This window comes from Aureobasidium namibiae (genome assembly GCF_000721765.1).
Source record: "Aureobasidium namibiae CBS 147.97 unplaced genomic scaffold scaffold_13, whole genome shotgun sequence".
Lineage (NCBI taxonomy): Eukaryota > Fungi > Ascomycota > Dothideomycetes > Dothideales > Saccotheciaceae > Aureobasidium > Aureobasidium namibiae.
Window position 1 is genome coordinate 735,301 of NW_013581196.1, and position 23,930 is coordinate 759,230.

Genomic DNA, 23,930 nt, shown 5'->3' on the forward strand with positions numbered 1-23,930 from the left:
GGCACATATAAGGGTGGGGTTCCTGCCTCAGGTAGGTGATTTACTTTTGAGTATTATAGGCCTTTACCCGTCCAGCCAACAACACCTTCCCATCCAAGTTCAACTTTACTTGACTTGGATACTTCTGATACCAATCAACACACCAAGCACCGACTTCCAATCATGGGTTCCAGACTTATCGAATCACTCCAACACGCGGCAGGCAAGAATCAAGAGCTGCTCGCCGTGCTCTCACAAACAGACAACGCACCCACAGCTCTCAAGCAAAACTCGACATACATCAGCGACCTCGAAACTCAAATTGCAAACACGGACAAGGAAATCACGCGACTCCACCGTATCACCGAGGATGAAAGAAAAGACCACGTCAAGTACGAGGAGAGCACTTTCACTCGCTACATGTACAAGATGCGCGGCTCGAAAGGAGTAGCAAGGTTCGCAGAAAAGGCCGGCAAAGAGGAGAAGGAGTTTGTCGAGGCATGGCAAAAGGAGCGGGAAGCTCAAGAGTCTCATGCCGAGCTCACCAGAGCTTTGGCGGGTGCTAAGCAAGAAAGTCAACGTTTGCAGGGTGAAGCCACCAGACATGACCGCGCACAATCCGAACTCGACAGACTCTACTCTTCCATCTTTGACGGTCCCACTCCCGAGGTTCCCGGCGAGGATCAGCTAGAGTCAAGTTTGTGGAACAACAAACAATGGTCCGACAGCAGTACACAACACCAAAACCTGCAACGACGAGCTGCAGAGGCGTTGAACGCAACACTACACAGTCTAGAGTGCGCATCAAAAGACATCAATGATGCTCTGGACATGTCCCGCTGGGATATGTGGGGCGGCGGCACCTTCACCGACATGATGGAAAGAGACGCTCTCTCGCGAGCCCAAGTCGGTGTCTCGGAGTCTTTGCGCCACATGGACGAGGCTCGTCGTTGTCAACCCGGCATCCCGGCTCTATCCAACATCAACATCGACAATGGACACTTTATCAGCGATGTGCTGTTTGACAATATCTTCACCGATATGGCTCAACATGACCGCATCAAGAACTCTGCCATGCAGTTGCAACAGGCGTTGCAGCAGTGTAGAGATCTACTCGAGAAGCAGAAGCGCACATACCACGAAGCTTCTGTTCAGTGTAACCAAGCTACAGAGGCTACGAGTGCTTCTCGCCTTGAGCTTCAGCGTATCAGAGCAGAGGCGTTCGTGAGATATGCTGGCAATGGTGCTCCTCCGCCGTTCCAGGCCTCTGCGCAGTATGCTCCTCCTGCGCAATACGCCCCTCCGACCTCTCAGGGGTATGCACAGTACGCTCCACCTCCAGCATACTGAGTTGGCTGGTGAAACTCAGTACACCTCGACTAGCTTGATGATTTTATGTATTCTGTAGAACGAGTAACTGTAGAGTCAATCAGTCGAGAGCAACTTTTCACCGAGAGCCTTTTTCCCTTATTGAAGAGTACTGATGAACGTGATAAGATTTGTGCAACCCCTTCAAGGGCGCGACTTGGGTATCTCTACTGCTCGACTTGCTCTCTTTTGGCAAAACAACACCCCAACTCCAAAGTATAAACACCGTGATGAAACGTAAAACCTCATTCCCTAGCACCAGCGCACCCAATGCGTAATGTAAAGATAGACAGACCGACTGAGAGCGTCTAGAAGGCGATCTTTCTCTTTCTGCCAGTGTACTTTGAGTTTGCCTTGACGACCTTGCCCTGCTTCTCCATCTGATCCTTCTTTCTCGTGATCCAGGCTTTGCTTCCCTTGACTCTTGCCATGTCCTTGCGTGAGCGTTGATCCTTCTTGCGGCGAGCATCTTGTATGTCGACGTCGGTCATGCCATTCACAACGCCTGTGATGTCTCTGCTCGCAGCCTCCTGCTCTCTTCCCAGATCGCCACCGCCGACTGTGAGAACAAGGTACAACTTCTCGCTCTTGGTGCCGGGGTCGTCCTCGAGGATACCAGCGCCAAAACCAGCCTTGACTGCAGCAGCACTGATCATGTTCCTTTGCACCTTATTTTTGGGGTAAAACTGGCAGACAGCGCGACCACCGCGACGCAACGATGCATACAAGCCATCGAAGAAGCGCTTCAGACGACCTTCAGGCGTGACATCACTGCTCTCTGCATTACAAAGCCACTGGATGGCCGAAATACTGATGGCGGCATCGAACGAGCCAGGACGAAACGGCACACCCTGGCCGATATCCGCCAGCATCAGATCTCCATCCACATCTCTGTCGAGCGCTTGGCTCAACATTGATGCCGAAATGTCCATGCCGATCCATGTGTGAGGGCCTCCTTCTTCTGGTTCCACTTGCGAGAGGATTTCGCCGGACAGACCGCTGCCGCAGCCGAGATCGAGGATGAGGGAAGGCGAGCGCAAGTCGAGGAGTTCGAGGGCGCGGTTCGTCATGGAGGCTTGAATGTTCTTGATACGGGAGTTGGTTGTGTATTTGCGGCTCTCGACATCGTTGTAGAAGAGGTCGGGCGGCAACAAGTCTTCGGGACGCGACATGTTTGCGATTTCGAGAAGGTTTGATTATGCGGCTCGTCGTTGGCGCCTTTCGAGTAGAGTTCGCGGTCAGGTGTCGCAATGTGAGAAAGATCAGTTGGTTGCTCGAATAATTTTTGGGCCGAGGGCTTTGCTGCCTGAATTTATGCAAGATTGCACAAGTTTTGTGGGGAAGGCGGACAGGGTCCAGTCGTCCCGTGTCCAACGACACTTCCTGATCCTGCTGGATGTCCATCTTGACTTTTCGTACTCCATCAAATTGCAGTTATTGACATGTGACCGATCTATTGGAGTACGCACCTATCTAAGGGCTACGAATTCATACAGGCTCTTCACGGATGACCAGACACTCAAACACTCCTATTTTGCGAAAGCTACCTTGCATTGCCCTTGCTAGGCTAGGGATCTTGTGGGAGAATCAGAGTGGAGTAGTACAGATGACATCTACATCTCTTTAATCACGACTAGCTCAAGAGTGATTGAATCGAGAAGAGTATCATGCTGTCTGATAAATGGTCCATGTGCGAATCTGGTCTTACATAGAGTAGAGCAGGCTTACTCCGATACAGTGAAGATTACCTAGCAAGCTTTCGGGAGCTATACATCAAGTGCGAAAAGATATAGCCACTAGGAGAGTCGAACCCACAGCCATGTTCCACGGATTTGCAAATCAGAATCATCTGCAGTATAGAGCAGTAACTCTTCATGAGCACAACATTGCCAACCACTACCGAATCTATACAAACAAGACCAGAACAATCATGCACAAAGGCCAGAAAGAACAAAAAAAAACTTGCCCCTTGTGAGGGCTAGGAAACTATCCTTCATCGATAACAAAGCAGCGTTGTCCGAGGACTTCACCGAATATCTCAAGCAGTTTGCTTCTTCAAGAACCCCCAACGCTGATCAGACGTTTGGTAATCAGGACTATTATGGAATGTAACCCCTCAGCTAACAAACCGCAGTTGATGCAATCTGTCTTGGTGATGGAACACCACCTCCGCTAACTTATGTAGTAAGCACTTTGATTGTAGTGAAGGTCATGGTCCTATCCATTCAACTGTTCGCTGGAGCATCTTCACGAGTAGCCCGCCTTTTCATGAGTAACTGCCGCACGACAACTAGCCTCCGCCACTGGAAGTAGCACCCGACACATTCTGTGGTAGAGATAGACTTGGAAAGAAGCAAAGCAAAAATCTTAGGACCCTGCTGACTTTGTTCATCTTTCGATAAACACGATTGTTTATCACGCATGCCATGGCTACAGTGGCGTGTTGGATGCTTGTAAACAACCAAACGATTGTGAGTCAAAGTATCCTTGTGTCTATCAGGCAGCAAACATGGCCATTGAGATGGTCCCAAGTATTGTAGTAAGGCAGATGTATAGATCTACCGCAACCCTAAGTTTTGCGGGTAGGCCGAAAGCTCACTCATCCGTGAGCATAGTCGAGGTCCATATCGACGAGTACACCAGGTCACTCTCCACCACGTTGTCACGCGAATCTCCATCCTGCCAATGGTATGCTGGATCAATTGAAGCACTCACGATTTGCATCTCATCCATCTGCCGTCGCAAATGGACTATTGCCTTCCGTTTGATTCCATCTAGACCCCGTGCAGTTAGCTATCCCTTTACGAGTACCGAGACGGAGGCACACAACCGTGTTGGAAGATTCTTGGTTACCATCATCACCCATCAACACCAGTCAAGACACAACTTTATCATCACATCAACAACATGGCAGATCAAGGAGTGCAGGAGGAGGATCTGTACATTACCACAACAACAATCACCCTCTACGACAATTTCACGTGAGTGAATCTCCTCTTACTACACGCCATCTGACGTACTGACGCATTCAGGGGTACCCTCGAGAGATACACCATCATACGCGGCATCTGGTTCGAAGAGGTGGTCTTCGCAAACGTCCGCAGACAGGTGTTTGTCATTAGACCCATCCATCACAACGCACCAGGACCTCGTCCAATTCCCCACGACCACACCCAACCGCCTTCCGGAGACGGACACAACCCTAGCATGCCCACTTCCACTGGAGATGGCAGCGACACTCAGAGTCATGTCCCCAACCAAGACTACCAGGCCCATGTAGCTCCTCTGCTCGCCCGTCTCAGAGGTCAAGGCGTAGAGTTCAACGAAACACCGCGTCGCTTCAACTTGGCCGCCGACCTTGCGCACGCGCCCCGTGCCGCCAGCTCTTCTTCAGCACGCGGTAATACCTCATCAGTCGCCAGACAGACTTCTGCCCAACGCAGAGATATCATGCAACCTACTGGATTCGTCTCAGATGGACACGCTGTGTGGAGTCTCCCTGGACCAGAGCCCGATCATGATTCTGGGACAAACCGTGAAGGCGGTTCAGGTCTCTGAAGCACGGCATGGAATCGCTTTCCCTTGTGATGCGAGCTATGCCTGTCTTCCTCTTCTTCAGGATCACTGTCATCCCCCTTGCTCGGCCTTTATCTACTCTTCAGCAACAGAGTGGCACAGCGTGTTATGAGGAGGCGAAACGACTACTGGGAGCCCAAAACCCCCTGGCTACACTGCCCTCCTCCCCTGGTCATGAACATAGATTGGAAGATACTGTGTCGTTGCCCGAACTATTACAGAAGAGACTTGCAAGTACGTAACACAGCTTGAACCTCTTCTCTGATCCAGAGCTGTGCCCTATCCTAGTTATAGAAATGCACAGTATACTTCAGAAAATACCATCGTCCATTGAGAGCCATACAATGTCCTCACATGTAGTTTCACATCAAGCACACCAAGAAGAGCCCAGATCCTTGACGACAAGCGGCACTGGATGTGCTGCAACATTCCAACTATCAGTACGCCAGATGCCAACATACCATCCAGCATGACCTGTACTCATTTCTTGATAACATCCTCACGCATCCAGAAAGTTGCTTGCTTCGCTTCAGTGTCGAAATCCCATGTGGTGACTACATGCAACCCTCTTTCCCGCAGCTCTACCAGCAATGGGATACTGTCGCGAACATCCCGGTCTTATTGGCAAAGCAGTGGACGTAGAGGTATAAGTGGTCCAGTACGACCAAGAAGATTTGCGTCCATAAAGACAAGCACGAATGTTTTTTCGAAGGCGTTCTCGAACCTGACGTACTCGAAGTCGATTGAGTATTTCTTGATGTCCTTTGGCTTTGGCAGGAGCTCGTGGCCTTTGAAGAGGCCAAAGCCTAGCGCGGGTTGCCAGATTGACGTCAAGGTCGTCAGGTCGGCCATGAATGGTTTGAGTGAGATCTTCTGCAACGGGCGAGACTTGTCCAACATTCGTTTCGCGTCCGCAACTGTGACTGGTACGGAGCTTACATGAGTTGCACGAGTTTCGAGTGGGCTGGTGATAATATTTGTCAAGATCTCGGAAAGCCAATGAATGGGATATCCTACCCCTTTGAGATGAAGCAGGACTCGGAACATTACTGTCAGATTGAATGGTGACATGACCAGAAGAGTGTCGGGAACCATTCTTTCTGCGGGTATTGCGGCCTTGAGTAGAAGTGCGTGTATCCAAGTAGTCAGACTCGGTCGGTCCATCAGTTTGTCAAACTCGATCTTCGTTCCCAAGTTCGACCAATGCATGTAATCCTCGGCTATCATGGCCATACCCGGAGGATAGACCGGCAGTCTGGCCTTCCTCTGGAACTTGCATGGGAACACTTTCTGAGTTGAAGAGTCGTCGGGCAGCAGATTGTACTCACTGTTGTAGTCGTCCACCTTGTCAAAAGCGGGTGGATTCCGTAGACATTTGAATGCAAAAGTATCGTGACCATCGATGCTCGTGCGAGTAATTGGTGCAGCGAACAAAAGGGCACTGAGACTACAACCGGTATAGTCTGTAACATTGCTCAAGTGAACTCTGTTGTAGACAGTAGGGTAGTCTTCGGCTGGTTTGCCCGGACTATCCCCTGTTTGGCCCGGCACTGGTTTGTTTTTCCGGTCGGTATACACACCCAATCTCATCTTTTCGAAAGTTTCACACATCTCTCCAAGGATGGGCTCGACTCTCGGGCGGCCTCTGAGATGAGTCAGTGCACTTGCTAAGACCAAGAAGTAACCTTCGGCGTAATCATATAGACACTTTGAATTCCGTGGGTGTGGTGTTTGGATATAGTCCGCCCATTGAGCAAAGAGGTCGGTTGCCAAGTCTATATCCATCAACTCAGTGGGAATGCCTGCTTTGGCTTGTTGATTAACCTGATCCACATCGATGGGCGTGACATTGGGCATCCAGGTGCTATCCAGTTTGGACAACCAGCTGGCAGTGATGTTCTTTGGGAACGACTTGTCTGCTACCAGTTCTCTCGCCTTGATGGGATCTTGGTTTGAGAACGATGGCGGTGGAAGTGTGATACCAGCTCGATCGTAGAGGATCTTATCCTTCGCGAGTCCCTTTGCCGGAGGCGGCATATCGCCAGGCTCCGGTGTCCATGGACTCATAGATTGATTGGCGGTGTCGATTGCGATCTTCAAGCGGAATGTATTAGTCGAGAACATCTGAGATGTCTTGTGTTGCCAAAGTGTCAGAGCTTTTATGACAGCTCCACGATCCTTCTGGAGCACATCAAACCAACTGAGAGTTGTCGTTGGCTGTGCGAGAAGTCTGATGGCTTTTGTTATTGTCATCTGGAGTTTTTTGTACGCCTGCGGAGGCATGATGTGGTTCATAAAGGTGTAGAACAACGTCGCGAGAATCTCTTCGGCCTTTTCTTGATTCAGTGATCTCTTGTCTGTCAACTCCTCAAGAAGTAGAAAGACTAGCATCGCACGGGCAATCACTTGAGGTTTGGTGTCTATTATGGTGAAGTGGTATGTCGACTGCTTAGTCTTGCGTTCACCTTCTTTGACCATTACATCAATCCAGCTCGCGTGCATATTGCGAGCGTCGCCTATTCCAGCAAAAAGATAGGCGTTCTTGCGATGGAAAATGTCCTTTGGCTTGAGGATTGAATTCTGTGTGTCATGCCCTATATGGTAGTATTCTTAGATGCTCAATCTGTTGTGCTGTCAGCGAGTTGTAAAGACATCAGACCTACGAAGACTTACATCTGAGGCTTAAATCTGGGCAAGACGTCGACAACCTTCTTGAGATGTTCGATGGATGCTTTGTTAGAGTTAGGCCCTAGTGTCTGGAAGGTAATTCCGTTTCGAGCAGCGCGCCCGAGAGATAATGTATCTTGTGTCAGATCTTTTTCATCTTTCACGACCTCGATGGCCTTGTGAAGATCGTTAAGCGTGATGTAGGTTTTGCATAGGCGAGCCTTGAGCTTGTTCGCCAATGGCTGATCCATGTTTTCTTTGGAAGCGGCAAGTCGCAATGCCGTTTCCGTATCGAGGATGCATTGCTCATATTGACCAGTCTCATACAAAGCGGCAGTGAGATTTGAGAGTGGGGTTGGATCTGATGGACTTGCTTCGGATGCCTTTGCGGTAGTACTTGATAGCTACGAGACTGTCAGTCGAGTGGGTTGTTCTTGCCTTTCTCAGTTATGCTAACCTTCTAAAAGCTTTCCTTGCTTATACAGAGAGTCACCCTGCTGCCGCAGCTCGATTGCATCGGCCGACTGCATCGTTGAAGGACGAAATTGCTAACAAGCCTTACTTGTATCTATTATGGAGAAGTTGAGCGAAAGAGATTTGTTTAGCGACGATGAAATGTGAAGGCGAGGCTAAAGCTCACAAAATGCCGCCTTCTAACTCACTATCTAGGATCGGTTCATCGCTTCGACGAACGCTGCGTCGTTTCTAAGGTTTTTTGAATGCAGTTGATGTTGCTTACGCTGATACGAAGGGTTATTCTCGTGGAAGCAAAACCAGAGCAAAACGTACAGCAGCAGGGATTCCCACGTGGTCACCCACCGTAGTACTAATCTGCCGTTCAACTGCTTATGTATGGCAGAGCGGACGGGATGCCCAGTTTTCAGCTGACTATGGCCGTACGTGGTGAAAATGCTGTCTGTTAACAATCTAACATCTGATCCCTCCACGAATACAGCTGATCTTCGCGGAGTTGCTCTGTCTGCTGCCTACTCTCCGTATGCAAACGTTTGTAATGCGTGTAGCCGTAAAAAAACACCGTGGTTTCTAGACCACGGTTTGCATCCGAAGAGAGGCGACGAAAGTCGTATCTCGATGGTGATTGTTCTGTTTCTCGAGACTACTATGCCTTTTCATAGCGTAGACATTGGTTTATACCTTCGTAAGAGGAGCTAAAGAGTTGCAGATTTGAGCATTCGAGAAACAATGTTCACACGCGAATGATCTTTTGTTACCTCTGCATACATACACCTATTAGTGGAGTCAATTGTCTGATTTACACTCACAAATGCTGTTTGGCAACAAAACGTCTTGTGCAAGAAGCGAAAGAAGTTTTCCGTGAGAGAAGGCACCGAGCCTCCGCACGTATAGCACAGCGTGCATTACCTGATGCAGAGAGATGGAGGCATATTGGGACAACAGTGCATTGGTGAGATGTGTAGTTTCTAGTGGTCAATGAAGCGAGCGATAGAGACGAAATTTCTTGTCTACATGGAAAGTCTATGATCAACCTCCAGTATAGAGCTTCTGTATAGGTACGTACATACCAAACATGTCCTCCATCAGTGGTTGTATAGTGTAATGGTTAGCACATCGGATTCTGATTCCGGTAATCCAAGTTCGATCCCTGGTACGACCTAAATTTTGTCATTTTGCAAGAGTAAACAAGGACAAATTTTTTTGTTGTGAACCAAGGAAATCCGTGAAAGGGAAAAGGGCTGGAAGGATGCCAAGCCATGAATGCAGTGTGTTGTCATGATCCGTCTCTCTTGAAACGGGGATACCTTCGACCAGCAGCTTCTCCCAAGCTCAGACATTCCACAACCGCATTTTCGCAGGTAAGTGATAGTCGGTGAGACATGAATCACAAGCTCGTAGATTGCTAACACTGTATCCTGGTCGCAGATAATACATCCCCTTCTCTCCTGAACTTCTGCCTATCTGTCCGTCAACTCGTCACAAACACACACAAAGATGCGTTTCGCTCCCGTCCTTCTGGCTCTGCCCGCCATGGCAGCTGCCCAGCAGCAAGTCCCTCTCTTCGAGCAGGCCAAGGGCTGGTTCAACAACATCGTCGGCGCCGCCACCTCCAACATCAACTCGGCCAGCTCAGCAGCTGCCTCGGCCGCATCTGGCGTCCCCAACCCCGTCCACGCTGCCGCCGGCAAGGTCCAGCAGCTCGCCGTCACCGACCTGACCAAGGAAAACTACAACCAAGTCCTGAAGCCTGGCGCCGCCACCGCCAGCCCCGGCATCGAGAACTGGATGATTTACACCACCGGCGGCAACCGCACTTGCTTTGGCTTGTGCGACAAGGCTGATGTCGAGTGGACCAAGGCCATCCCGCTCCTCTCTGCTATCCCCAGTGCTCCTCAGCTCGGCCGCTTGGATTGCGAGAAGGAACCCCAATTGTGCAATGCATGGGGTGCCGGCGCTCCCAGCGTCATCTACATCCAGCTGCCCCAGCCTCTCCCCGATCAAACCACTCCCGCCACCACCGTCCACTACCTGTCTCTGAACCGCACCACTGTTTCCGCTCAGGACTTTGTGCAGATTGTCACCGACAAGACTTACCAGCAAAAGACCCCTTACGAGGGCTTCTTCCACCCTTTCAACGGTATCCTTGCTCAGACCGGTCTTGCCATTCCCTTTGGTTGGGTCGTCTACGGTTTCTCCGTCATGCCCAGCTGGGCTTTGATGATTGGCATTTCCTTCTTCTCCAGAACCTTCATGTAAGTCTTTCCACTGTCCCTCGGCTATGTCAGAGACACAATATACTGATACTCGGCAATAGGAGCAAGAGAATGGGTCCCCAGGGTGGTGCTGCCGCCAGACCTGCCGCCCCCGCCGGTCGCACCCAGTAAGCGACAAACGTCGCGCGATATGTCACAGCTTGTCATTCTGAAGGAAGGAACTACAAGAAAGATTGCGAAGATATACAGGACTAAACAGATCCTGGTCGAGCGAAGGAAGCAAAAAAGTGTAATAAGCTTGCGTATTTGGAACATTGATTGTTTCTTCAGGAAATGATATCTTTCTTTGTGTATATGCTGGAAGCGCCCTTTCTCTACGACACCGATGCTTGTCTTTCTTTTACATAGTGGATATGATTGCCTTCTTGTCCAACTTGAGAACATCGTGGCGCCCAACCGAAGTGCGACGCTCATCTAACGACTCTGATCGATATGTTGGTATGAACGAAGAAGCTGCTCGTTGAAATAAGTAAGGCACGAGGGAAGGGATACGTGAAACTAATTGATAAAGTTTGAAATTCATTTATTTGCAGAAAAGCGCATTCTTAGAATGATAAGAGGACCAAATCGTCACTGTTTGGAAACCAACACCTGACCCAATGCTTTGCTCTGCGCCCCTAGATCCGATAAACCCAACCCTGATGCCGAGAAACAAACGCCATGAGAAGAAGATACTAGAAAAGTAGTAGACTTGAGAGATGTTCACTCCTCCATGAGCTCGACAGGAGGACGAGCAGTATGCACCAAAGGCTTCTGAGCGTCGAATCCAAATGTCTCATCCACAGGCGACGCCTCGGCACTGGTATCCTCGACTGCAATAGCGGGTAGCAACGGCGAGTGGCCCTGCTCAACCGGCGAATACACGATCGTTCTTGAATCAGCCCTACTCCTCTGCACCTGCGGCACAGTCACTGGTGCCGTCTGCTGCTCTGCTTGCTCGGTTTGGGGAGCAGCGTCGTCTTCAGGGACTGAGGAAAGCTTGTGCAGAGCGTCTGCGAGGTCCTCGGCGTGGACTTCCTTGTTAGGGGCGTCTTCGAGGCGGGACTCCCAGCCGTGGGGTGGCGAGGGGGGAGGCGAGATGAAGAAGAGTTTGCCAGTGGATGGAGCTTTCAAGTGTTGGTCTTCGTGGCTTGCGATCTTTGTCTCTGCGCCAAAGTAGACTCTTATCCTTTGGCCCAACACATTTTCGCCATCGAGTTTGGTGCGAATGTCGATTGCGGCCTCGACGCTGTAGAAGGAGGCGATGATACGACGGAATGACTTGAGGGGAGAGAAAGAGTAGGTGGTTGCGTGTGCGTCCAAGGCGGCTTTGATGGTTGCGAGGTTGGTGGGGCCAAAGATGGCAGGGTCGTTCAGGTTTGTGATGATGAGGGTGTTGGACGGCACGGGGATTGTGGTGAGTTGGGGCAGGTTGCTGAGGTCGATGGAGAGGGAGGGCGAGTGCTTGCGCTTCGTGGGCGAGGCCGAGGGTGAAGAGGCGTGGGGGGACATTGGTGGTGTTTGGAGGGAGGTTACTGCTGCCATTGCTGCTGAAGATGTGGTGGATGTAGAATGTCGAGACTCCCGGGGTTTGGTCTTGTTATGTCCGTTGGAAGGCAAGATCTAAACGATCTCTTTTATCTTTCCGCTTTGCTTTTGTAGGTGGAGTCGGGTCGAAGTAGGTACTGATAAGGTAGGTCTTTGTGCTTCTCTGACCTTCCTGATAGGTAGCTACTGACCTTTGTAGCATTTACATATGCTGCCAGTCCGTTGCACTGCCCCAGCCAGCCGACCACTGCCGCAACCGTCATTCTTATGCGCACGGACGCTATACGGCCACGGTTTGCTCAGCCCGCCGAGGCCCGCAGCTGCTTTTGCTGCACCGTTGCATGCCCGCCATGGCTGTTTTGCTGTCTGACCTTTTGTCTCTCGAGAAACACAGGCCAGCAGCCGCAGTCAAGAATCTCGCTCCGACCGCTTTCTCCCTTAGACAACACAAACCAGTCCAGACAGCCTAGGCTGAGTCCGCAGTCACTCGCCTAAATGGAATTTGGCTGGCCGGCCTACTACACGGACCTGCGTCCCTCTTGCTAACATCTCTAAGCCTCACGAATTGCCACTGCTACATCGTTCCACCCTGCACAGCTTAGACCGTTCTCTGGGCTTTTGCTTGGAAAGAGAGCAACAAGAACGAGACAAGACGAATCCCTCTCCACTGCTTCCGCTGTACACAGCCCCAATTGTCCTTTGAGCCCGCGACGGACCGGCTGCAAATGCCTAGATGGTACGGAGCTGTAGACCAAAAACACAGCCCCAATATCGGCTTATCCTTGTCGGAAAAAGGAAGGTAACACAGCGATAACGACTCTATACTCTGTGTCTAGCAACGCCATACATTGATATACAACGCTATCACAATGCATAGAAACAGGGTAACGTCCACCGAGCGCTGTCAGTGTAGTCAACCCACCTTTTGTCACGCCCTCAACCTCGACATGACTGTGCATATCCGTAGACACAAGACTGACAGACTTCATCTGGAGAGATCACGTCGTCGACTCACCGGTCCTCGTCACTGCGTCGTGTCCGGTGTCAACATATCTGAATACGCACTGCTTCGCCCTGCTAGCCAACTCAGCGGAACAACTATACCAACGTAGCAGGATCGTCTTTGCTGTGCACAATTCCCCTGCGAACTCCAGGCAGACCAGGAAGACGCGTGTTTCGACGGAGCCTACGTACAGCCTCGACACTCTGCTCCGCCTGCAACAACTTGCTCACACTCGAAACACAGTGTCCAGAACCTTAGCGAGTTGGAACACACCCCCGGATGTTCTTTGCCCATCTGCCTTACTGGTTGCACGGCTCAGCTATTCATCTTCCTGTGGATGACAGGCAGACTCTCTCTTACTACCATACGTAGCTCTGCTGCTGACACCCAAGGCATTGTTCCCTTGGTAGGTCTCTCTTTCCCTTGGAAGAACCGTGCATAGTATACCCACTAGAGATGTCTGCTTCGTAGAATCACAGAATATCAACAAGATTCCAAGAGAGACAAAAATCACATGTGTCGACAGATACAACAACGCGTCTTGCCAGTACCTACCCGTCAATCGACTACGCCGGCTGATCGACAAACCTTTCTTGTCATGCTGAATATCGGTTTTTGGCACTGACGGACCAAAATCGCGTGCCCATGCCACAACGACCCCCGCGGCGGCAAGGAATTGCAAGGACCAATAGATTGAACATTAATTTGGTGAAAACAATCAGTAGCTCGTGAAGACTGGAGTTGATCGTGCTCAAGAGCATTTTATGTCCCGCGTCCCATGGAAAAACATTCATCACACCTGTCTTCGGCTTCGAAGTCCAGCCTACTCGAGACCCTAATCAGGATTACCATCGTCTGATCGCAACTGTTTCCTTCTTAAGACGAAAGGTGTTCAATGAAATAGGGCCATCGATGATATTTAGAACAATCAAAATCATGACCAGGGTCACCCTACGATCATGGATACTTGTTTAGGAAAGTGATTGAAACAAGCAGGTCTCGACGTAAGATGGCTTCAGAGAACCTGTTTCGAAGGATGTACGGTGCACTCGAGGGTCTGTCTATGGATTCAGTGGAAAGATGCAATCCGAGCAGGCTAACCAGAGCCCAAACATCTTGCAAGTGGAGGAGGCTCCAGGCCAGCGGATGCCGCCATGGTGTAAGCACCACATCGTGGTCGGCAGCAGAACAAAACTTAGCTATAAACGAAGAGGAAGCAGATGACTAGAGTAGTAGAGCTGCGAGGAAGTCGTGGCTTGCGCGAGGACGATCACGGTGTGTGACTCGCGGTAAGTGAATCGATAAGAGCAGGGTGATGAAGTAACGACGCGAGTGGAAGTTGAACAAGGTTGAGCTCGTAACAACTCCAGCGATTTCTGAAGCATGTCACACTGAGATCTGAAAGGTCATGGGGAGGCAACAGAGCCAGGCCCGTGAGACCTTTATGATGGTGTAGCAAGATATTTTCGAACACACTAAACACACAAGAAGATGACATGTTCTGTGATGACCCTTCACCCACCATTTTCAACCCCACACAAGGGTCCTTAGAGATTGACAGATGACACGGCCGTCGAGATAGCATGAACGGTAAAGACGGTGAGCTGATTGAAGAAGTGGGTGTGCCCTATATTCAGATAGGCCTTGGCACAGGAGCTGAAGGAGAGTTGGCCGGCAATAAGATCCAAAGGAAGCCAAAAGCCACCCCTGAGAGATACACTTGGCGAGGCTGTGGATCATGAATCAGCACCAGTGTCGCATAAAGGCGCCACAAAATGGAAATGTCTCGAGGGCACGAGACGGTGATGAATCAATCTGCAGCATGGAGAGACGCAGGAGTTTGGCATAGGCTTGTAGTATGCAGGTGATAGTTAGCTTCGATAAGGTGTCCCGGGTGTCGAGCAGGAGAGGGACGGGAGGCTGCATCGTGGGAGCCACTGTCGGAGGCGGTGAACGCCGAACGGTAACGCTGCTCGAGCCTCGAGGGTTTGTATCCGAACAAAACGCGCGTGGGACATCGTGGGTCCGTGCCGCTTATTTGGAGATGGAATGGTGAAGGGTACACGAAATTGAGGAAAGAGCAACTGGTCACAAGACAGAATTCTGCAAGACATGTACACGTCAAGACTGAGGAGCCCGAGGAATACAGGATGTGAATGAAGTTGTAGATGTCGAGAGAACGGGACTGTCATCAGTAGGTAGTGTTCCGTTACGCAGTCTCGAAGCAGTAGCATGGCTCGAAGAACGACGCGTGTGCAGGAGATCTTAAAGTTGAACGATTCTGTCAAAGTAGGCCCAGTGTCGTTTTCAGAAGCGTAGAAGACGACAAGGAAGGCGCAAGGTACAGGCAGGATTTATGCGGTCCAAGTAGAAGACAAATTGGCAAGCGGGATTAATAAGAGAGTGCAGAGGAGCGAAATAAAGTTATATCGCCGTGGTAGCTGACGAAACGGCTTGGCTGCTGCATCTGAGGCTCGTCGTGTCTCCTGCAAACACAGGCTCGACTGTGCTGCTCTTGCTCGACTGCTCCAACAGCGTCCATCGCATGCGTGCGCACGTAACGACGAGCAATCGACACCGGACGAGGTCTTGCACCGCACGCGGCTGTCGCCAATCTTGACTTCTGACATAGCCATTCCCCTCGCTGAAACATCCTGCGAAACACGTCCGCTGCCCGTTCGCTGCACCCGTTCGCTCGCCCACTGCATCGTCTCTCAGCATCCCACAGGCCCGTGGGCCCGTCGCACCTCTACTCAGCCGGCGATTGACGGCCGCACCTTCGTCTACACCAGGTTTCCATCAACATCGTCATCGCCGCTGCCCGGCCTCCATCAGCATGGATGCCGATACCAACTCCAACTATCCCGAGTCCCCCACAGAGGAAGATGAGGTCTTCTTGTGCAAAGGCTGCGGCGAGGTACGACCGACGACAGGTCTTGTGTGTTTGCAGCTTGACTGACTCTTTGGCTACGCAGATTCTAGAACAGGGGCGAGCCTTTGAGCTTGGTAAGTCACACGCAGCGTCGAGGGGTAGTGCCCTTGCTGATAGACTCGTGTATAGCTGGCCACCGGTGGCACCTTGGCTGCTTCCGCTGTCACTCATGCGCCACCCTCCTCGACTCGGACGCCAACCTGTTGCTGCTAGGCGATGGCTCGCTCATCTGCAACAACTGCACCTACAGCTGTAGCTCCTGCGGCAACAAGATCGAGGACCTCGCCATTCTGACCGGTGATCAAGCTTTCTGCGCCACTTGCTTCAAGTGCCGCAACTGCAAGAGGAAGATTGAGAACCTACGATATGCGCGAACCAGCCAGGGCATCTTCTGCATGAGTTGTCACGAGAGCTTGATGGCCAGACGACGGAAAAAGGCAAAGGCGTCCAAACAGATAGCCGCTGCAGGGAGCAACAACCCTATAGTGCTAGACAAGAGTCTGCCTGCACTACCGCCGAATGCCGTCTCCCAGAGTGCCCTGCGAGAGTCTTCTCCCTCGGGTTCCTACTCCAGCGACCACCTCAAGGCCAGCCACGACAGGCAGCGGGACGCATCGCCCATGTCTGTGTCTGACCATGGCGAGAGAGGCAGCAGCCGTCACCGATCCCACATGGGAACTCCCTCGGACCAAGCGCCAGACACTCTGACACTGCCAGCTAGCACATACAAGCAGGAGCGTGCTTCGACCATGTCATCTAACACCATGACTACCATGTCTGACACCGACGACGGTTTCTTACCCATGGCATACGACCCCAACCCTGCCCCTCCTCCTCTACCACGCCGTTCACACCCCGAAACCACCCCGAGAATGTCCGACAACCTTTCTCCTCAAGGTGCCATGTCTAGAAGCAACAGAGAGCGCCCGTCATCTTCGAGATCAGTGTCGACAGAGCGCGATAGTATCCGCAGTCCTGGTGTTGGTCATGTTGACAAGAGTCGTCAGCAGGGTCTTCGCAATGTTTCGGGTAACAGCACACCCGTCACCACATCGGCCGTCGCCTCGCCCTCGTCTCTCACCAGCCAACAACGTCCTCGTCTGCCGCAAGCAAATAGCGCTTCTTTCACCTTGGCACCGCCAGAGCCCTTTAAATTGCAGGATGTCCCACGCGATCGTAGAGTGTCACGCAACAGCCCTCGTGTTGGAAAGAACTCACCCGCTTCATTGGACACTCAACATCAATCGAGACACACGCCGACCGACTCGAACGTTTCCCTATCACCTACCTCAATCGACACACCCAGCTCGAGCATTAATCCCTTCGACGACCCAAAGCTCCGCGAAGCTTCTACCAGCACCGGCACGCTAGCTGCAAAGCATCCCGCCAGAGGCGATTCTCTGCCACCAGCCAACGACAAGGCACAGTATTCACGCGTTACCTCTCCCGACACCACTCCCGCTCTCAGACAGGCTGATTCTACTCACGAACGTAAACAATCCTCAACCTCCGCTCAATTCGTGGATGCCCTACCCCGACCCCAGGCCGAGTCACAGAATGCACCGGATGCGGGAATACCGACCGCGCCTCCCAGAGCTGCAAATCGTCCTTCTGCTTCAACCAAGCCCGCCGCCAACGACGATTTTACAACCCCCAGGATTCCTCCTGCACCTCCTGCAAACGAACGTCCACGTGCCGAATCTGTCGGCAACCTTCAACATGACCACAACGCTGCAGCCTCGCCGAAGGCTTGGCGTACACACCTGCCGAAACACAGTGCTGGCGAAGCCTTCTCTATGGAAGAAGAAATGTCCCGTATCTTGAGAGGCGATGAGCAGAAGAGAAAGGAGAATGAGCACGCTGGCGTCCTTCGTCGTGTTTCAAATGCTGTAAAGCATGGCAGGAGCTTCAGCGACAAGTCAATACCCTTACAAAAGACGCCTACTATCAGTGCGGCCGACATCAGCAGCCCCATCCTCATCTCCAGCCCTATCACCTCGCCCGGTCAACTGGATGTTGCTTCCTTGAGGTCTCAGCTGCGTCGCGCTCAACAAAAGATTGCTGAGCTTGAGGCTGATAAACTCGGCCTCGAGGAGAAGATGGATACTTCTGCCGATATCAAGCAGGTCAACACCGAACTGCGCGAGAAGCGCTCAACCATGGCCTTCCTTGATACTCAGCGCGAGATGGTTGTCCGTGAACTTGAGATCATGACCGAGCACTTGACTAAGGCTAAGGAAAGCAACAAGCCTTTGGACATTAGTCAACTCAAGTCTGAGATCTTGCAGGACTTCGCCCACTCTCTGCAGAAGTTGAAGGACAATCTCGGTTCGCAGATTGAAGACCTTGTACACAAGCGAAACGAACTAACCGACGATATCACGAACCTGATTCAAGTGAAGGACAAGGGTTTGCAGGAGTTCGAATCGCTTTCTTCCAAGAATAACCAACTTGCTGAATTGAACAATCAACTCGTCAGCGGTATCCAAGAGATGTACAAGTCTCAGAACATCAAGCACGGCGGGTTCGACCGATCGCCCCTCACTAACGGCTTGGGGATCTACAACGGCTCGAACAGGGGCGACATGCACTCACTGAACTCGTCGTTGCAAGAGTCTACCAGCCTTCACGACCTTTTGCCACAGGCAGCCGACGCAGAACCAGCTACTGTGCTCACAGCACCGCAGGTCGTCAACATTCGCAAAGGACAACCCAAGAAGTTCAACTGGAAGAAGGGCTCGTCCGGTCTTGCAAAGAATATTACCAAAGGCGTCAAGGGCGCGTTCGCTGGCAACAACGATCGCGGAGTTCCTATCAAAGCCGACGGTACTTACGACATCACCGGTATGCCCTACTCGCAGATGCAAGCAGGCCCTGGTGCTGTCATGGGCGATCAACCTTTGATGAGAGCTGGCGATCCAAAGGGTTTTGGTTTCTTCTCTTCCGCTCAGAAGAACGGTCTCAAGCCAGGTGTTCAAGGCATTCATGGAAAGAACGCCAGCAGCTCCAACCTGCTTGCTGAGAATCCTTCTGGTAAGTCTACGATACGCAACTCAATGCCTTTAAAGAGCACTAATGTTTGTTCAGTATTGTTCGGATCAGATCTCCGCGAACGTTGCGACTATGAGAAACGCATCTTGCCTTCGATTGTCACGCATTGTGTCGAAGAAGTCGAGAAGCGTGGCATGGACATGGAGGGCATTTACAGAAAGTCTGGAGGAAGTGGTCAAGTCAAGCTTATTCAGCAAGGCTTTGAGAAGGATGGCACCTACGACATTGCTGACCCAGATCTTGATATTCATGCCGTCACCAGCGCGCTGAAGCAATACTTCCGCAAACTGCCCAACCCGCTCATCACATACGAGGCATACGACCCACTTCTGGAAGCAGCCCAGATCACCGACAAGGACAAGCAGATTGCCGCCATCAAAACTGCACTAGAGGCTATGCCACAAGCTCATCACGACGTGTTGGAGTATTTGGTTCAGCATCTATGCCGTGTTGTCAAGCAGGAGTCGGAGAACTTGGTAAGACAACTTTTCCCGACACGACCCACAGCGCAGAAGAGCTAACACACCGTAGATGACACCGCTCAATCTTTCGGTCGTTTTCGCACCCACGATCCTGCGACCTCTGAGCATTGAACGCGAGATGTCGGACATGCAAGCCCAGCGTATGGCAGTGCAGGCGCTGCTCGAACACGCGGACTCCATTTTCGAAAACTAATGAATGATACATCGGTTTATGGCGAGCGACTGTTTTCGACCCGGGTTTCCAGATGCAAGTCCCGAAGGTCATGCCTGGCGTTTCTCTTCTTTTGCAAAACTTCTCTTCTTGCAAAATTACTTTTTTCGCTGTTTCCCCCTTTCCCCTTAGCAGATACGTTATGAGCGCCGTCTTCATTTGGTGTGGTTTAATGGATGCGGAGTTGAGGCATATACTTTGATGAAATGCGCATACTCAAATTTTGACAGAACCACCACTTGCGTATCCACCTTTTAACAATAATTTGCTCAAGTGTACTACAGTCTTTTCTATACCCTGCCAAGCCACCTCGAACGACGTGGCCCCGCCCGATGCAGGAGCAATCAATTACACCAAGCTGACCTGTTGCAGGAAACAACGACCTCACGCGATCACCTGCTGTCTTCTTTCGCAACTACCTCCATCAACCCCACTGTGTACTCTGAGTGGCACGATTGCTCACGGACTAGACCCACAAACAATCATCACTCTGATTGGTATCATGCCTCGCATCACGAAACTCGACCCTAGGTAGATTATCGGCTCTCTCACTCTATTGAGCATCGGGAGTTCCACTTCGTGGTCTGTTGATCCTCTGGTGATCCACCATAAAGCATGACGAAAAGAAGCTTCCTCGAAGACCTGAGGAGAATATTTGCTGCCTACAAAGAAGGGCAATGTCTTCCCATCTTGCTTCGTTCTTGGTCCACACGAGCATTCTCAAGGAGCATAGCGACCAGGATGTTGCTGTCAAAAGTAATCTATCTATCGGGCATTGCTGTCTCATCAGCATTGGCTTTCGACAACGGTCCATACATAGGGTCGACTCTGTCGACAAAATACATCGAGCCCCATTCTTCAAGCGAGGGGACGACCGTCTCGACCAGTTGGCGCACTCACAAGGCTTCTGCCACAACTCAATGTGATGGAGACGATGATGGCTGGACTCTTGTCTCCAAGGTGAAGCCCACTCAGACAGACACTCAGCAAACGACCACAATCGACAGCACCAATCCAGAAGCTACCAACGATAGGCCGAACAACGCAATTGTTGCACACAGGATGGCGGTGATAGCTCGCGAGAAGTGGGGTAGATTCCCTGAACGGCCTGATGCTGAAACAGATGTGAGTTAAACCCCGAGATCGTTGTATGTCCTACAAGTTCTCAATATCGCCATACGTTACCAGAGTATAACTTAATGATATGTTCACTCTAGGCCTGTATCAACAACACCAATTTCGATGATGGTACTCAAGGCATTACATACGATAACTTCACCGTCAACTGCACCGCCTTGATGTTCGGCGACAGGTGGCAAGGATGGAAGTGCGACAAAGCCTGTAGAGCCACACTCGGAACCGCAGTACCAGCGGCGCTCTTAACAGCGGTCGGTAAGAAGCTGGCTGAATCTGACGCGGTCGAGAAACTTCTCCTCGCGATCCTGGAACTCTTCGAACAACCTGTCAGCTTCTTGCGAATTGCAAGATTTTTCAAACAACTTCGCGCTTCGAACTCTCCTCTCAGCGATCTCAGCAGTCTCAGCAGTGGCGACAGCTGGCCTAGTCCATCAGAACTTCGGGTGGCGGACTTCTCTGACACAATCGATTGGCTCCTGAGTCAAGAGGCCTCGAGGGCAGGTAGAGAATTTGGTCTCGATCAGGAGGCGATAGAGCGGGCCATAAATCGCATGGACGAATACCAACGTCCGTTCGAGTTCCCTCATCGCACGCAATCGGACCCCGGCTATTACGATCCTTTTGAATTCCGCTCCCCGAGATCAGAAGAACTCTGTAGAAGACTCCTCGACTCAGATTGGTTCGATTCCATGGAAGAGTACGAAAACTACATACGCAATCAGATGGATGTAGCGGACATTGCAAGACATGGGAGAGAAGAGTCTGAAGGAAGCTACCTGCCAGAACAAGATCTCTACGACTCGGAGGCAAGTAGTCTTGAGGAGCCTCTGTCACCAGAGGAGATGACAAGATATCCTGGTGAAGGACCACCACCTAGCGAAGGGCCTCACGAAGAAGGATCTCCTAACGAGGAAGGTTCACCCAGCGAGGAGGGCTCACCCAGCGAGGAGGGCTCACCCAGCGAGGAGGGAGCACCCAGCGAGGAGGGAGCACCCGGAGCACCAGGATCACCTACCGAAGAGGACCATTTTCTCAGGTCCCAAATTCCACATTGCCCAACGCACGGCGGATCGCCATCCTGTATTATCCACAACAATGTTCTTCCGGGGACCCATCTGCTTCCCAATCATTTCTCTACACTGAACCCAAAGAATAACAAATGACGTGCTGAGGTTCTATTCTCGGGATTTTTTTCGCCAACGTTTCGTAGTAATCTTGTGACATCGCAAGGCCAGGGCTTAACAGATTAGATTGCAGTATCCATGGATTGGCATATCGACAACGGTTTTTCGATGAGATGACGAGAACAACGGTGCAGGAGGATACGGGCGCAAGGTGCGAAGTTACGTAGGACCCTTTGGCAGGAAGCAGACGAAGAGGGAGGAGGGAGGGAGAGTGAAGGTGAGATGTCTTGCGGTGCAGGGCGGATAGAAGCGTTATGCCCATATGGAAAAGGCTGCTTCTTTGGTGTGTCAGAAAACTGACAATGAGAAAGCAAGAGTAGAAGGTCGATGTGCTGGTCAAGATTTGTGTGTTCGTCATGTTCAGGAGAGGAAACGGTGTAGCGAAGGAATGAGGTCTTCTTTATCATAGAGGTTTTCTGTATCGCATCTTTCGGGTGTTTGAGGGAGGAGAATGATGTAGAAGAAAACGGGTTCTTTTTGATTATAGTAGTTTGTATCATCTTTTGTGGTGGGAAGAAGGAAAGGACATCATGCTCCCTTCTTCGTTCTCTAAGCCTAACATGAAAAACAAGATGCGGTCGGAGGCATCAAAACAAAACAAAACAGGAAGTGGCAACAGGGGTATGGCCTTTTCTTTCCTTTTAGACATGAATAAAAAAGACACCAACGCCGCCGTCAAGCATTAAGTATATTGAGTAGGGTCGTTCAAGCAGCCACAGGCTTGGAGTCGGAGGGTGCAGCGGGTGCATCTACGGAGCTGTCATCGCGGACAACATCACTCAGACGGAGACGTTTAGGAGCAGGGGCAGCTTGTGACTTGTAGGACTCGACCTCGGCCTCGAGGAGCTCGACTCTCTTCTTGAGAGCGGCTTCGCGAACCAGAGCAGAGTCGAGGTCGGCTTTGTATTGGTCTGCGACATCACGGGCAGAAGACTCTTTGGCACGGGCGTCTTGCTCGCTCTGTTCGAGCTCGGCGACTCTGCCGCGGAAGAGGTCGTTGATGACTTCGAGCTCACTCACGCGAGTCTTGAGCGAAGCAGTGTTCTCTGGGTACTGGTGGCCGTGTTCGGGGTGCATGCCGTTGACTGAGGGTGCGGGGGAAGGCTGGCGGAGAGCGAAAGTGGGCAGGCCAGCGGGCTGGAAGGATGACTCGGACAGAGAGACGTTGTCGAAGACGTGTTGGGGAGCAATGTTGGGGTTGTGCGAGTGCATGCCAGGAGTGTTGTTGCGAGATGAGGGCGAGGGTGAGCGTTGGTGCTCGCCAGAGGACATGCGGTCTGAGTGACGACGCTGGGGAGGGTACGAGCCCACGGGAGTGCTGACATGGTGGAAGTTGGGCGACTCAAGCGAAGGCTGTGGCGATGTTAGTATGTTGCAAGGATGATGGAGGGCGAGGGTTGACGGACCTTCTTCTTGGGGCCGGTAGCAGTCTTGACGCGGTTGCGGCTCTTGATAACGTCCGTCTTGAGACTGATGGGACGAGGACGGCCATGCAGCTTGAGGAAAAGACCGCAAGCATTGCACAGGACCGAGCCCATCTCGTCGCGACGCCATAGCGGAGTGGTGCTGGTACCGCAGTTCTGGCATACAGGCTGTGATGATGATGGAGTCAGCAAGTCGTTATCGATTTGGAAGATAAGGATAAGAGAAGGGCGTCGCGACGCGCCTCAAATGCCCGTCGCAACACCACCAACTCTCAGGGACACAACGTACAGGTCCGTTCTGCTGGCCACCGGCAGTGGCAGCAGGCGCCGAAGTTGCGTAGTTCATCGTGTGCATAACATTAGAGGTTCTGCGAAAGGAAAAGAGTCAGTCCTGTATCGAGTGCCAAATGCGCGCTGATAGGGCAGCTCAGAGATTCCCGAAAGCTCGGACCCTTATCTCGGATCCGCTTTCCGGCTTTGATAAGGATCAATGCCGACGCCGAGCCTTCTCTGCCTCAGGCACAAAGCTTCTTGCATTCAACAACAACAGAACAAATAATGCTTACCTTGGTATCATCATTGGAGCGCTTCCAAACGGTCCCAAGCTCGACACGCCAGGGAGTTGCATTGGGCCACTGA

General features: G+C 51.5%; 10 protein-coding genes across 10 annotated transcripts; 5 read left to right on the forward strand and 5 right to left on the reverse strand.

The window, feature by feature from the left end:
- Window positions 1-162: 162 nt before the first annotated feature.
- Window positions 163-1,329, forward strand: M436DRAFT_51178 (uncharacterized protein; the record flags this gene model as incomplete). The annotated part of the gene is made up of 2 exons (XM_013570017.1): window positions 163-899; window positions 990-1,329. 2 exons carry the CDS (start codon window positions 163-165, stop codon window positions 1,327-1,329), a joined length of 1,077 nt encoding a protein of 358 aa, XP_013425471.1.
- A 326-nt stretch (window positions 1,330-1,655) lies between these two features.
- M436DRAFT_65624 (S-adenosyl-L-methionine-dependent methyltransferase) lies at window positions 1,656-2,519 on the reverse strand (the record flags this gene model as incomplete). The annotated part of the gene is made up of 1 exon (XM_013570153.1): window positions 1,656-2,519. One exon carries the CDS (start codon window positions 2,517-2,519, stop codon window positions 1,656-1,658), a length of 864 nt encoding a protein of 287 aa, XP_013425607.1.
- A 1,337-nt stretch (window positions 2,520-3,856) lies between these two features.
- M436DRAFT_65625 (uncharacterized protein) lies at window positions 3,857-4,905 on the forward strand (the record flags this gene model as incomplete). Its single annotated transcript, XM_013570154.1, has 4 exons — window positions 3,857-3,886; window positions 3,934-4,035; window positions 4,141-4,328; window positions 4,380-4,905. 4 exons carry the CDS (start codon window positions 3,857-3,859, stop codon window positions 4,903-4,905), a joined length of 846 nt encoding a protein of 281 aa, XP_013425608.1.
- A 385-nt stretch (window positions 4,906-5,290) lies between these two features.
- On the reverse strand, window positions 5,291-7,401 carry M436DRAFT_74564 (uncharacterized protein; the record flags this gene model as incomplete). Its single annotated transcript, XM_013570265.1, has 4 exons — window positions 5,291-5,397; window positions 5,427-5,540; window positions 5,586-6,473; window positions 6,504-7,401. The coding sequence occupies 4 exons, from the start codon at window positions 7,399-7,401 to the stop codon at window positions 5,291-5,293; spliced, it is 2,007 nt and encodes a 668-aa protein (XP_013425719.1).
- A 132-nt stretch (window positions 7,402-7,533) lies between these two features.
- On the reverse strand, window positions 7,534-7,841 carry M436DRAFT_83780 (uncharacterized protein; the record flags this gene model as incomplete). Its single annotated transcript, XM_013570266.1, has 2 exons — window positions 7,534-7,546; window positions 7,597-7,841. The coding sequence occupies 2 exons, from the start codon at window positions 7,839-7,841 to the stop codon at window positions 7,534-7,536; spliced, it is 258 nt and encodes an 85-aa protein (XP_013425720.1).
- Window positions 7,842-9,561: 1,720 nt separating this feature from the next.
- Window positions 9,562-10,323, forward strand: M436DRAFT_51582 (uncharacterized protein; the record flags this gene model as incomplete). Its single annotated transcript, XM_013570085.1, has 1 exon — window positions 9,562-10,323. The coding sequence occupies one exon, from the start codon at window positions 9,562-9,564 to the stop codon at window positions 10,321-10,323; it is 762 nt and encodes a 253-aa protein (XP_013425539.1).
- Window positions 10,324-11,042: 719 nt separating this feature from the next.
- M436DRAFT_51108 (BcRCN1, regulator of calcineurin) lies at window positions 11,043-11,831 on the reverse strand (the record flags this gene model as incomplete). The annotated part of the gene is made up of 1 exon (XM_013570006.1): window positions 11,043-11,831. The coding sequence occupies one exon, from the start codon at window positions 11,829-11,831 to the stop codon at window positions 11,043-11,045; it is 789 nt and encodes a 262-aa protein (XP_013425460.1).
- A 3,875-nt stretch (window positions 11,832-15,706) lies between these two features.
- M436DRAFT_51412 (RhoGAP-domain-containing protein) lies at window positions 15,707-19,528 on the forward strand (the record flags this gene model as incomplete). The annotated part of the gene is made up of 8 exons (XM_013570057.1): window positions 15,707-15,787; window positions 15,846-15,876; window positions 15,932-16,648; window positions 16,700-17,004; window positions 17,182-18,684; window positions 18,727-18,835; window positions 18,890-19,329; window positions 19,385-19,528. The coding sequence occupies 8 exons, from the start codon at window positions 15,707-15,709 to the stop codon at window positions 19,526-19,528; spliced, it is 3,330 nt and encodes a 1,109-aa protein (XP_013425511.1).
- Window positions 19,529-20,223: 695 nt separating this feature from the next.
- On the forward strand, window positions 20,224-21,846 carry M436DRAFT_65630 (uncharacterized protein; the record flags this gene model as incomplete). The annotated part of the gene is made up of 3 exons (XM_013570155.1): window positions 20,224-20,302; window positions 20,367-20,671; window positions 20,764-21,846. The coding sequence occupies 3 exons, from the start codon at window positions 20,224-20,226 to the stop codon at window positions 21,844-21,846; spliced, it is 1,467 nt and encodes a 488-aa protein (XP_013425609.1).
- A 774-nt stretch (window positions 21,847-22,620) lies between these two features.
- M436DRAFT_11716 (uncharacterized protein) lies at window positions 22,621-23,661 on the reverse strand (the record flags this gene model as incomplete). The annotated part of the gene is made up of 3 exons (XM_013569926.1): window positions 22,621-23,220; window positions 23,274-23,459; window positions 23,581-23,661. Coding segments are annotated over 3 exons (867 nt in total), but the record flags the coding sequence as incomplete, so codon positions are not given.
- Between the last annotated feature and the right edge of the window lie 269 nt (window positions 23,662-23,930).